This window comes from Labeo rohita, chromosome 10 (assembly GCF_022985175.1).
Source record: "Labeo rohita strain BAU-BD-2019 chromosome 10, IGBB_LRoh.1.0, whole genome shotgun sequence".
NCBI lineage: Eukaryota > Metazoa > Chordata > Actinopteri > Cypriniformes > Cyprinidae > Labeo > Labeo rohita.
This window is the reverse complement of record NC_066878.1, coordinates 16,972,489-16,986,633: the sequence shown is the minus strand read 5'-3', so window position 1 is coordinate 16,986,633 and position 14,145 is coordinate 16,972,489. Positions and strand designations below refer to the sequence as shown.

The 14,145-nt window shown below is 35.3% G+C and overlaps 1 protein-coding gene across 2 annotated transcripts; it reads left to right on the top strand.

The window, feature by feature from the left end:
- Positions 1 to 7,993: 7,993 nt before the first annotated feature.
- On the top strand, positions 7,994 to 13,348 carry nfkbil1 (nuclear factor of kappa light polypeptide gene enhancer in B-cells inhibitor-like 1). Of its 2 annotated transcripts, none has more exons than XM_051120251.1 (4): positions 7,994 to 8,399; positions 8,475 to 8,587; positions 9,280 to 9,388; positions 10,932 to 13,348. In XM_051120251.1, the coding sequence occupies exons 1-4, from the start codon at positions 8,126 to 8,128 to the stop codon at positions 11,510 to 11,512; spliced, it is 1,077 nt and encodes a 358-aa protein (XP_050976208.1). In that variant the 5' UTR covers positions 7,994 to 8,125; the 3' UTR covers positions 11,513 to 13,348. The 2 variants fall into 2 exon arrangements, with proteins under 2 accessions (XP_050976208.1, XP_050976207.1); XM_051120250.1 differs by having other exon boundaries at positions 10,929 to 13,347.
- Positions 13,349 to 14,145: the final 797 nt, after the last annotated feature.

The following is a 14,145-nucleotide window of genomic DNA, read 5'->3' as shown; positions in this document are numbered from 1 at the left end:
GTAAAAATGATTGTGCATCTTTGTCAGACTTAATCTGAAATAAAACAACTAAAACAAATAAAAACAAAAACAAATATCAAAATAATAATAATATTAATAATAATCCCACATACAAGCAATGAAAAAACTACTGCTTCACAACATTATCCTGTGACATACAAATCCTTGTAAGTTGCAGATAAGACGTTCTCTTATCTGCTTACAGTAAATGAGTAAATCATATGAAATGATTCAACTCAGTAAAACTGTTTGCATACAGTAATACAAAAAAAGGGGCACAATAAAAAAAAAAAGAATAAAATTAAGTACAAGACAGATATAAGCCAACAGCATTTGCAAGAAATTATCAGACCTAATTGCTGAAAATACATTTTGAAAATGGGCATCTGCAAACCTTTGTTTGCCTAAGATAAGGGAATGAGCTTTGCGTTGCATGCTATAGGGAAACCCACCAACCATTTAGTCTCCAGCGCCACCATTTTCCAAAACTGCAACCTACCTGGAGTCTCCAGAAGTACAAGGTTCACAGAGACTTTGCTTGGGTAAATGAAAAATGATCCTCACTTAACAAGAATAACATACTGAAGTGCTGTAAAATACATAAGGACTGGTTGCATGTGGATTTATAAAGGCTACCACTGTCATGTTGTTTGAGTAGACCAGGACTGAGTGCCCCTTCTAGGCCTGCAGGAAGGTTTTTAAGGCTAGAAAATCCACCATCATCTCAAGGCAGTTGAAGTGCAAGCGTTGCTCCAGGGTTGACCAGGAGCCGAACGCCGTTCTGTCCTCGCACAGTGCTCTCCAACCCTGCCTTAAATCGTTCAGCAAATCCCTTGGGAGAGATTGGGGAGTTAAGGAAAGCAATCTCGTCAGCATCCTTGATCTGCGTTAAGTTTAGCTAAAAGTGGCACTCCAGGTCAGACTTATCCATGGTGAGGAGAAGTTTGGCCTGAAACACTTGTACCACCACCTGAGTCTGGCCAGCCGCTGAATAAACCAGGGAGAGTGTTGCGGGGAGAGTAAAGCATGTGGAACCTGTGCCGATGTGAATTCACTCAAGCCGATAATTTAGTCCCATTGCCCTGCTGTTTTTTCCTCCTAGGCTCTTGGGAGTAAAGAAATGGGCAATGCCTGTGAGAAATGGATATTCACTCAACAAGCTCGCACATCTGCACGCTCAATCCACTCTGTGTGCTTTGCTTTTCAGCTCACGCACATCAGCTGTACAGGCGAACAAATGAATGTTTAACATTACTAAAATTGCACAAATATAATTTGTATACATCCGTAGAGGGGTTCTGTTATGCTGTTAGTCCTGTTATGCTTTTTCACTTTTTAAATTTTAGTCAGTGTGTGGCGTGTATGTTTGGGCATGACAAACGATCTACAAAGTTACTCCAAAAAAGTCTACTCCAAAGAGAAATATATATATATATATATTTTTAAATCCCTTTTCAAGAACTACAACAAATGGCTCCTTTGGACTACAGTGTTTGTTTTCCGGATGTTCTGATGTCACAACACCTCAAATTATGCCACATTGTGGGGACTTCTGACTTGAAATATCCCACTCCCAGCTTCAGTATGTTCCAGTCAATCACACATCACGTTAACATATTTCTGTCAATTATGGCAAAAACAGAAGAAAAAAACACTCAAAAGGCTTAATTTAACTTTTAAAACAGCAGGCAAAACGATAAAATTAAGATATGATTTTATAAACTTAATGTCTAATATTTTTTTTTTAAGTTACTATACCCTACTGAGGTATAGATTGATCTGCCTTGAGTTCACAGGTCAGATATCTGACTTCAAGCATTGTTCCAGACATTATTTCCAAGTAGGAGGTGGGAAAAATCTGAATTTTGAGTTGTCTGGAATGCAGCATTAGAATATCAAAATAAATGCCGCCTAGAAATTCAAACATTTGGGGGATGGGTAGGGACAAGGTGGGGGATTAGCCTACCTTTAGCAATGTAGTGTGGAGAGCCACTTCTGGGATACTTCAACGAACCGTGACGCGTCCTGGCACTCCCAAGCTTTAGAACTGCATAGACGGGTGTTTCTCCTCATCAGTCCAAAACAAGTCCAATAATATGCATCCATCCATAATAAAAAAAAGTGCCTCACACGGCTCCGGGGGGGGTCAATAAAGGCCTCCTGTAGCAAATCGATGCATCTTTCGAGCCACCAAGCATGAGAACATGTTCTAGTACACCCCCAAAACAAAATCAAGACTTTGTAAAAGAGCATAATAGGACCCTTTAAACTCTAATACCCATTTAAACTCAGTTACTCATTTAGAATGAGAGATGATAGATAAACAAAACTAAGAAACTTTACTACAACAAAGGGGCCAGAGTTCTATTAAACAAATCAAGGAAGTAACTTTTGCTCACCACAAAATAAACCATTCAGGTTCACCATGAACCTTTTGGGTTTCAGAGTTAAGAATTCTTGGCTACAGTGCTGCAGAAATGCAAGGAAGGAGGAAGGAGGAAGACTTCATATTACCAAACAACCTTGTACAAATGTGTCCATTTTTGTAATGGTACACTCTGAAAAACAAACAAGAGTTGTGTTTGGGTTGTTTGGAAACGCAGTACTGATATAAGTATTGGAAAGAACACATGCTGGGTTATTGTTGGGTTTTATACATTAATCCATTTGCTGGTTTGTTTTTTGACATGCCGGGTCAGTTAACTTACTGAAGGTTTTTCCATTCAAATAATAAAAATGCAGTTATTTATATTTATTCAATGGCAAGTCAGTCTTTTACAATCATAAAATACTCACGTCAGAAGTTAGAAAGAGCTTTATTTCCAGATATGTTTGCACATACAAGGTATTTGTTTTGGTGATAGAAGCTTCCAGGGAAACAACAACACAGAGATAATAAAAAATAAAGATATGTGAATAGAATGCACATATGTATACATATAATACAACATTAATAATTAATTAATAATTTTGGAGATATTAATTAAAAAACGAAAAACTTAACACTGAAAGCACTTATAACTGCACTTATGCCACTTTGGCATTGAGAAATGCATTGTGGGTAAAGCCTGCGGATAGCACATGAGTCAAAACGGCTGATACCACATGCAATTCAATGTCAGTGAAGTGTGGCTTGCTAACAGGTAGTAATCAATAACTTACATTCTAATGGCATATGTCATTATACAGGCACTCAGTTACTGCCTAGCCACAAGAGAGAGAATGCAGAGAAGGGATTATTATTATTATTATTATTATTATTGTTAATAATAATAATTAGTTATGCAATTCATTACTTCAGTATTATTTAGTTAATGGTAGTTGCTATCACATTTTTTTTTACTACAAACCAAAGCAAAATAGTAATATACTGTACTAAAAATACATTTATTTCATACTAATCCAAATCTATTAACATTTTATTTTCTTTGTTTATTGTCTATTTGCAGACAAATGTGTAGGCATTACTTCAGACTGCCGATCTGCCTTCATACAGTGCCCCCAACCCGAATTCAAGGCATCTGTCATGACCACCTTCCTCCTGGAGATCATGATCATGAGTTTTAGCACTGTTTTCATGATTCACGAACAAATATACTGTTGCCTGTTTCCACATATTTTGTTATTAATTGTGCAATGTGGTCAGTACTACTGTTTGTAAAATGTGTGCAGTTTAAGCACCGTTGTTTTAATGATTCACAAACAATGTGGACTCTCTCCACCTTTTTTTATTTTGTGAATTTGCAATGTTAAGTAAGCACTTGTACACAGAAAGAAACTGTTATTAAACATACATTTGATGACATTAAAGATAAGTTCAAAACATTAAACTTCCTGTTGTGTGTATTTACAAAGCTATTTAAGGACCTCTCCTTCAGGAAAAAAAAAAAGATACTATTTTTTTAAGGTAAGTGGTTGCAAACAATTTATTTTAGCTACATTTAAAAAGTTTTGAAAGTTAGTCAATGAAATGTGTTTATTTAAATGTAGCTAAAATAAATTGATTGCAACCACTTATCTTAAAAAAAATTAGTTAATTCAATTAATCTTTCTTTTTTCAGTAACAAATAAATAATTTAAGTGAAATTAACATAATTATATTGGGCTGAAATTACTATTTTTTTTGTACTCACGTAACTAAATAAAATTGATTAAATTCAACTAAATGCGTTTGTTTAAATTTAGACCAAATCAATTGATTACAACCACTTACCTTAAAAAAATTGGGTAAATTCAATGAATCGTTAAACAGACGAGGGCCTTCCAAGCCACATTTCTGATGCACTGGTGATTGACCTTGAAGCGAAGACATCCCAGGCAGCAAGAGTGGGATGGTATTTGAGCTTTGAGCCAAAACTGGAGGTGCCACATATGAAGCGGCCCAATGGAATAACAGAGGATGTGGCTGACGTGAAGCTGAGCATCCTCTGGAAAATTCTGAGGGGACGTAAAGCCCCGAATCTGAATGATGCCGCTAGCCGCTGAACTGTCAGTGAGTGTTTCGGCATAATCGGCATCTAGGCCAAACCGATAACTGTCCCCAGGAAGACAACTTGCTGGGTCGAAGACAGAGATCTCTTGGCTAAACTGATTTCCAGCCCAAGACGCTTCAGGTGTCTGAGCAATAGCGACCTGTGATTGAGAAGTTCCTGCTCCAATTTGGAATCGAATGTCTAGAACGGTCTGTGATGAGGGGCTACCTGGATGTGAAAGCAAAGCCAGTCTCCGGGCATGCTTGGCCATTTGGATAGGCCTGAGCCTACCTTCTTTCTTGGGAACGAGCAAGTTGGGAGGGTGGAGCCTTATGGAAGTGACGCATAGCCTGTGATGACTTCTGTGCTGGCACAAAAGACCTGTGCCATCGTGAGTTCACTCAAGCCCGATAATTCACTCCCATCGCCTAGCTGTTTCTTCTTCTGAGGCTTCCGGGAGATGAGAAATGGGAGACCAGATGGGGGGGACCGCTTTCATTTCTATTGGGAGCTCTCTTTGTAGACCGCTAGAAAGGATGATGTTCATCCAGCTTAGTAAAAAACACAGTGGGCTTTTTTTTAGCCTTAGAAGGCTGACAGACATAATTTACACCTTGTGTGACTCATTTGTGCCAGAGGCCCTAGTCTGATCATTAGATTTAAAGGGACCTTTTATTCTGTATGTAAAAAATGGGTTTGGTGACAAATTTGAGTCAAACGTTTAGACTCTTCTACCTTGGGTCCTGTAAAAACAAACAGCATTAGTCCAGACTTCCTCTACCGTGGTATTAGACAGGGATGCCACACCTTTGTTTACAGCTGTGGTGTCTCTTGCCATCTCTTTTCATACTAATCACAGTTTGAATGTTTTTTAAGAGCTGGAAAAAAAACCTGTTAATCCCTGTTTTAAATATTTTTGGAGGGTGTTTTTTAGGCTAAGAGTTTTCCAATTAACTCTGCCACAAGAGCTCTCCCTCATGAATTTTACCATTTAAACTAACCTCATATAGTCATATCAGTTTCTTTCCACTTTTATCACATGAGAACAAGTGATTTCATTGGGTTTCTGCATGGGTGGAAATGCAGTGGAATTCCTTAAAGCTGTTGCATTTTCTTTGGTAAAATGATAAAAGGTCCTTTATCCTGTTCCTCATCTGTTTATTCCCATCACTCACTAATGCAGTTGAAGTTATTAGACAGAATTTATTGGACAAAACTGATCAATGAACTAAACTGAATAAATTCAGTTCAGTCTGTTTTGGGAAAATGTGTGATTCATAGTTTAAATCAGTCACATGAAATATTTCCTTGACAAGTAAAACCATATATTAGCATATCATTTACTTTTTATGCTGACAAACTACAGGCCTAGACTATTTACTTAATATGTAGGGCATAATCTACCGTAAGCATTTGTGATGTTTTGGAAAAACCTATAATTAGTTATTTTTACCTATGTATTACCAGTGTTGGGAAGGTTACTTTGGAATTGTAATAGGTTACAGATTACAAGTTACTTGATTTAAAATGTAATAAGTAGTGTAACTTTTCAATTACTTTATTAAAGTAATGTAACTTATTACTTTTAATTACTTTTTGATTACTTTTCTAAATTTCTAATATTTTCAACTGTACATTATCTCACTTATTACACAGCTGCTTGATAGATTATTTAAATGTTTCATGTCAAAATTATTAGACACTAAACACTGATCTGAGTTGAAATATTTCAACGCAAAGCTTAAATCAGAAGAAATCAGTTGCTAGCAAACAGCAAGTTCAAACTAGAGATTTTAGGGATACAGTGCAGTCATACCAGTTTTCTTACACAACATTTCACCACATAAACAATTAAGTAGTAGTACTAGTTTGTTAGTTATCTTATAATCCATTACAGTGTACAAAAAAAAAAAAAAAAAAAAAAATGTCAGCAGCTGCGTTTGTATGAAACAATAGAGCAAGTCCACAATACCAGGATGATAGAATTAAGAAATTGTCCACATAATATTGAATTAAGCTTTAATATTTTATTAACTAAGCAAATGCAAAGCTTCCACCAAGAAAAATTATCAAGCATATAGCACTGACTTAAGTTGCCCCGAATGAGTCTGAGCTGTGTAATAATTAAATGTAAAGCACAGCCACCACAAATTCAGACTTTTTTTTTTTTTTTTTTTTATCCTATTTTTTGGGGGGCTTTTTATGCCTTTTATTGTGATAGGACAGTAGAGATATGACAGGAAAGAGCTGGGAGGAGAGAGGGGAGCGGGATCGGCAAAGGACCTCGAGACGGGAATCGAACTCGGGTCACCATGAGCACAGTTGCGTTATATGTCATAACAAGATCATAACATGAATAACATCATAACAAGAAATAGTTTAATAGCTATGATACTGAGTTTAAAATCAAATGTTTGCATAGTTATGACAGAAAACACTAGCATCTAACAATGCCTTGGAAAAAACAATCTTAAAAAAATAATTTTTTTTTGCATAAACCCAAATAGGAAATAAAACAGTAATCGAATAAGCATGTGCCCTAAACTCCTGAAACATTGGTGTCTCTTTAGAGCAGCCAATGCAATTTATGAAAGAAGTCAATTAAATCTGTAAGTGGGGGTGGGTGTGTGAAAAAATTCAGATGTAATCCCCTTTGTAATCACTGGCATTTTTCAAAAGTAACTGTAATTTAATTACATATTTTTTCTCAGTAACTGTAACTAATTACAATTACATTTATTTTGTATTACACAGTAAATGTGTTGTTACTGTAAGGAGCTATATTGTTAACTGAACCCTTAAAATTAGCTAACCTAATGTAGCCAATTTGAATCATACATGATAATTATATTTTGTCTTGAATAAACCAGTTAATATACACGTTATGGCAGTAAGGACATTTTTATGCTAACATTTTGCATATCAGTGTACTTTTTTTGTTGAGCAAAATAATAAAAAAGAGAATTAACTGATTTTAAGTGGAAAAACACGATTTAATTTCACCAAATCAGCTTGACTTTAAATCAACAAACAGAATTTTTATGGGCTAGAGACAAAATGAAAGACATTTTTACATTATATTTAGCACATTTAGGGTTTTCAACTTGAACAGCTGTGTTGAATGTTCAATATTAGTCAGAAAACCAGGCTTATTTGGAAATATTATTTACTGCATACTGTTTTACACACTATAAAAAATAGGTAGCAAGTTAGTGTACCATTCTCCACACAACCAAACTGTTTAACTTACTCAAACATGGCTAGGAAGACCTCTTACCTCAAGGTAATGCAAAAATATTATGTACGTTGTTTGGGAGACACAAACTGCAAAACTGATAACAAATGCAATACCTGCAACAAAACCTCCTGAAGTACTGGAAAATAGTTAAATTAATTCCAGCTATTTTAGTGGTGACTGAGATTTGTCGGGAAACAGCGACACCTGCAGGCGCACTTTAAACCTGCGTGTCAAATTCGGAACTATTGTATTCCTCCGGAATTATTTTGCAGACGTACTGCAGTGGTGTCGTGTAACGCCTGTTTATGTCCGTGTGTGGACCATTGAAAGGACTTCTCATGAGCAAATGAGGTATTAAAATATATATACATAGTGTGTCTAGACTTTATGTCTGCATATCATCAAAAGAGTTCCGATGGTGAAAAGAAAGCAGAGGAGAGTTCTGCGTTATGTGGAGGAGGGGAGTCTAATGAAGTTAAAGTCGTTCCTTCGTAAACACAAGGATCTGGAGCTGAATTTCACCCAGGGAAAGAAGCACAGAAGCCCCCTACACGTTGTCTGTTCGCACGGGGATGATGCAATTCTCAGACTGTTGCTGAAACATGGAGCAGATCCTCTTCAAACCGATCGAAATGGGGACACACCGCTACATCTGGCCGCTAAAAGAGCCCTCAAACATGGCAAAAGAGGTATGGGACTGTAATTTCAAGAAACTCTTCCTCTGATTAAACTGTTTTTAATACTGGTCACCTTATTCATCACAGCTTATGATGACCTGGTGGTGCCATTACGAAAAAACTGTCCAGAAGCGATGGATATTTCCAATAAAGCAGGAGTTACACCTCATGACCTGCTCCAGTGGATGAAGCCTGAGCAGGTGCTGTGGAAATGGAGGCTCTCTGTAAACTTAGAGTTTATGTTATAGGGATAGTTCACCCAGAAATGAAAATTCTGTCATTAATTACTCACCCTCATGTCACTCCAAACCTTATGACCTTCATTCATCTTTGGAACAGAAGTGAAGATATTTTGATGAAATCTGAGAGCTTTCTAACCCCACATAGACAGCAAAGCAACTGACACATTCAAGACCCAGAAAGGTAGTAAGGACATTGTTAGAATAGTCCATGTGACATCAGTCGTTCAACTGTAATTCCAAAATGAAGCTAGGGCGATGCAGAGGAGAAGAATTTTTGAATGAAGTTATTTTATTTTCTTGCACAACTAAAATTATTCGTATAGCTTTATAAAATTATGGTTGAACCACTGATGTCACATGGACTATTCTAACAATGTTCTTACTACCTTTCTGGGTCTTGGAACATGTCAGTTGTGTTGCTGTCTTTGGAGGGTCAGAAAGCTCTTGAATTTCATCAAAAAAATCTTAATTTGTGTTCTGATGATGAACGAAGGTCTTGCTGGATAGGAATGACATGAGAGTAAGTAATTAATGACAGAATTTTCATTTTTGGGTGAACTATCCCTTTAAGAACATTTTAAAGTGTTAGTGCTGTCATGTTTACTTATGTCTTGAAATGCACATTTTCCATATTCATTTAATTGAAACAGGGGGACATCAAAAATGAATGTCCAAAAATTGATCCAGAACAACAGTGGAGAGAGAAGCTGTTTGGCGAATGCCAGGATGAGTTTTTTGAGACATTCGGACAGTATGATGGTAAGCTTGAACATTCTGCACTATTACTATGATATTTTTGTGATAGCTGGTTATTTAAAACATTATAGTCCTTTGTATAAAATACGTTGATAGATCAGGTAAAGAGAAGGAAAAGTGGTTTAAAAATCTTGTTTTAAACAAGTGTTTTAAACAAGATTATATATATATATATATATATTAAAATATGTATATAATAAAATACATATTACCATTATACCTTGAATACATGTGAGTGTACATGATCGAAATAATTTCAATATATTAGTTTTTAGATATGAAACATATTTAAACGACAAAATTAACAAATATTATGAATTATTATTACTAGTTATTATTATTCATTTATTAATGGAGAACTTCCAAAACAAAGATTCACATATAATTTACTCACCCCCTTGTCATTTAAGATGCTCATGTCTTTCTTTCTTCAGTCATAAAGAAATTATGTTTTTTGAGGAAAACATTTCAGTTTTCTCCATATAATGGACTGATATGGTGCCCCGATTTTGAACTTTCAAAATGCAGTTTAAATGTGGCTTCAAACGATCCCAAATGCAGTTGTAAATGATCCCAGCCGAGGAAGAAGGATCTTATCTAGCGAAACAATTGGTTATTTTCATTTAAAAAATACAATTTTTTAAGACGCTCGTCTTGCCTTTCTCTCCCTGAACTTTGTGTATTCTGGCTCAAGACAGTTAGGGTATGATGAAAAACTCCAATCGTATTTTCTTCCTCAACTTCAAAAATCATTTCAGAATCATCCTACATCGCTGCAGAAGTACTGACCCAGTCTTTGCAACATGAACATGCAAAGAAGGTCAAACACCCTCAACAAAACAGGTAAGACAGCGATATAGGACCATTTTTGAAGTCGAGGGAGAACGTGAGATGGGAGTTTTTCGACATACACTACCTGTCATGAACCGAAACAAAACAGTCCAGGCAGAGTAAGACAAGACAAGTCTTTGGCATTAAAAAGTATATAAATTGTATTATTTTTATGAAAATAACCGATCGTTTCACTAGATAAGACCCTTCTTCCTGGGCTGAGATCGTTTACAAATGCATTTGGGATCGTTTGAAGCCGCATTTATACTGCTTTTAGGAAGTTCAGAATCGGGGCACCATATCAGTCCATTATATGGAGAAAAATACTGAAATGTTTTCCTCAAAAAACATAATTTCTTGACTGAAGAAAAAAAGACATGAACATCTTGGATGACAAGGGGGTGAGTACATTATTTGTAAATTGTTGTTCTGGAAGTAAAGTTCTCTTTTAAATTTCTGGTGAATTCATAACGTTAACTTTTATTTATTTATGTATTTTTTAAATGAGTCCCATTGACCGTTATGTACTATGTAGTCTCATGTATTCAGATTCTTGACTACAGCATGCTGTGCAAAGCCAGCCAATCAGATTTAAGCTTGCCAGATCAATAAAGTAAGCAATATGCATCAGACAGTCAGTGAACAGACTGGTGTACAGGTGTCTAACCCTGAGGCTACAGTATATTGTATGAATATGTCCTGTTTGCTCCAGAAGACTTTTTATGGGATGATAAAGACGAGGAAGACTTCGGAGACTGGGCGGATCGGATCAGACGAGAGTATTATACAAAGCAACGGGCCAAAGAACAGAGAGAAGCGTCTTCTTCGGGTCAGAAGAGGTCGAAGCGGCGGAAGGAGACGGAGGAAGATGAGAGGAGCCGTCGAGAGCTGAGAGCCAGGCTGGAGCGGGAGCATGAGGAGTACCTGCAGCGTGCAGCTCGTAAGGAGGAGGAGACGCGGCAGGGCAGGAAGGTGCGCTATGAGGAGCGCTGTGCCGCCACGTTTCACAGCTCCTCGAGCAAGGGGTCTGAAGGACTGCTGGGATACGACGACATCCCTTGGCCCGCTCCTCGCGGTTCGCTGGAGGAAATGGTAGCCGTTATGTTGCACGGTGCTGATCGATCTGATTTGACTGTATTTCGGAAGGTGCTCCGTCGCCAGCAGGCCCTCTGGCACCCGGACAAGTTTGTCCAGCGCTGTGGAGGTCGTCTGCTGGAGTCTGATAGGCAGAGGATCCTCGACACTGTCACTGGTCTCTCACAGGAGCTCAACAGACTCGCACAAAACCTCAGATGATGTAGACTTCACTGATCTGATCACCTCTTTAAATTTGTTGCATTGTTTATAAGTGCTTCATTGAAATAAGAGGAACAGAGGAGGGATGTTCTCTACAGTAATATATTACTTAAACAGTAATTTTTTAGAATATCATGTCTGATGATGTAAAACAAATTCCTCATAATTTAACCCCTTAGCGTTCCTGTCAAACTTGACTCAATGCAAAACGTCCCACCGGTGGAATGTTGGAACACTAAGGGGATGAAGTGTCACTAAAACAATGTAATTTTAAAATTAAACATTCATTTTCTTCCTATGCAAAACACAATACTTTAAAATGTTTTATTAAAGAAAAAATACTGATAAAGATCTATCTCTATATTGGCCATTAATGATTCCCCCATGTTTTTTTTTGTCATTTGATAATTTTTAATTTGGTTATCTTGCTAATAAATAACTGTAACTTCTGACATTTAATTTTTCAACATTTTATTCAAACATTTTTATTGCAGAAAAAATACTGATGAAGGTTCATCTCTAGATTGGTGTAAAATTAGGGCTGTCATTAATGATTTTCCCTCCTATGATTTATTTATTTATTTATTTTTTACCTGATGAACTGTTTGGTTCATATACCAATAAATAATAACTGTAACTTCTGACATTTAGTTTTTCAACATTTTGTTAATTCTTTAGTTAAAATTTCCAACATAAAAAAGTGCCAACAATGGCTAGTTCAGGTTATAATTGGAAATTAACATGTTTTATTTATTTAGTATTTTTTCAGGTACATGCCATTTTTTTTCTCCCAAATAGATAAATAAAAGGTTTTACTTTCTTTTTGTTTTAACTTTTATGTAGAACACTATACATTTTAAATGTTTTAATTACAGAAAATGAAGATTCATCTCTAGATTGGTATAAAATTAAGGTTGCCATTAATGATTTTTTCCCCCCCAAGATTTTTTTTTTTTTTTTTTTCAACATTTGGTTCATTTACCAATAAATAATAACTGTAACTTCTGACATTTAATTTTTCAGCATTTTATTCAAACATTTTCAATCATTAAAATCCTTAGTTTACAAATAAAAAAATCCTAACGTAAAAAATTACCAACAGTGACTAGTTCCGGTTATAATTGGAAATTAACGTGTTATTTATTTAATATTTCAGATACATGTCAATTAAAAAAAATACTATTATCAACATATTGCATTTAATAATTATCAGACATATGATAATGTTCTATTTCTATTAGTATTTCTATTTATTACTAATGTCTCTATTTCTATTTCTATATGTTTATGTATCTTTTTTGAGCATCTTCATGGACCCCTGGTTGAAATCCCCATGTATAAATGAATTTTAACAATCATGATTTTCATATTTAATCTCTGCTTGATGATGGGTTCCCAACCTGTTTGTAAAATGAGCCATTATGACATAAATAACTGCTGAGATTCTAAGTAAACATAATGAATTTATCATCTTCATATGTGCCTTTATAAAATATTATTTCTATAGTATTTTGTGTGTGTTCTTATTAAGTGATGTGAAGTGATTAGGGCTTTTCACATTCATCAATCCTGTCAGGTGTTTGCATTTACGCATGTAGTATAAATGCACTTTTTCATAACTGTTAGGCTTTTTCTGAGTATCTGCATTTGCTTTGAGAAGAATATTCACCTGGAACCTAAGAAAGTAAGTCAATTTGTGGTGCACTATATAAATGTACTAGTATGCACAATGAGGTGAAGGCTAGTGGGTTATATGACGTCACTGTCACATCAGGACCATTACAATCTCATTGTATCTGCTATAACTTGTTCTGCTGAAAACACATTATAATTCTCTGAGTTGGTGTTTATTATTTGAGAACTGTTAACAAAGATGTGTTTTGTCCTATAAATCTTCTAATTTTCAGGCATTTAAACAAAGGACAGGCAGATGGCCTGCCCCTGGTCTGGAAGAATACGGCACAGAATATATTAAATGATGATGTGGTTGCCAGATTGCAGAAAAACCCTTACCAGACTAACTTGTTTACAAAGCAATGAAGATGTTTAAAACTCATAATTTAGGATATGTTGTTGTTATTAGATCTATTAGATACATTTTCTAATAAATTTTTTAAGCAATTATATAGCATTTAAATGTTCCTATTTATTTATTTTACAAATTACAAAAAGCCAGTGCAACATATGCAAAAAATACTTTAGTGGAACTTTAAACAGATAAAAGATTTGCAAGTCATGGGTTAGTTATAGATTTGTAGATTTTTTTGTTCTTGTTATTTCAGATTACGAATATGCTGGCGTTTCATAAGCAAGTCATAATTTTATTAAACGTCGTTCGACTTAATGGAAGGTATAAAGTGGTTTAACAGACTAAATTAAAAAAATGTAATTATAAATACTACCATGTATTATATTTAATACATAATACATGATTATACATTGACATAAAAATACAATTAAATAAATAAGGTGTCAAATGCACTTTTAATTTATTTGTATGTATTTAATTCATATTGATCTCTTTAATTATATCTATTTAATTTAGTCTATTTAATTTTAATTACTCTATGGACAAGGAAGCTAATTGCAGAAAGTAAATGGTTAAGTTGTGAATGTGTTTTGTAGGAGAACTT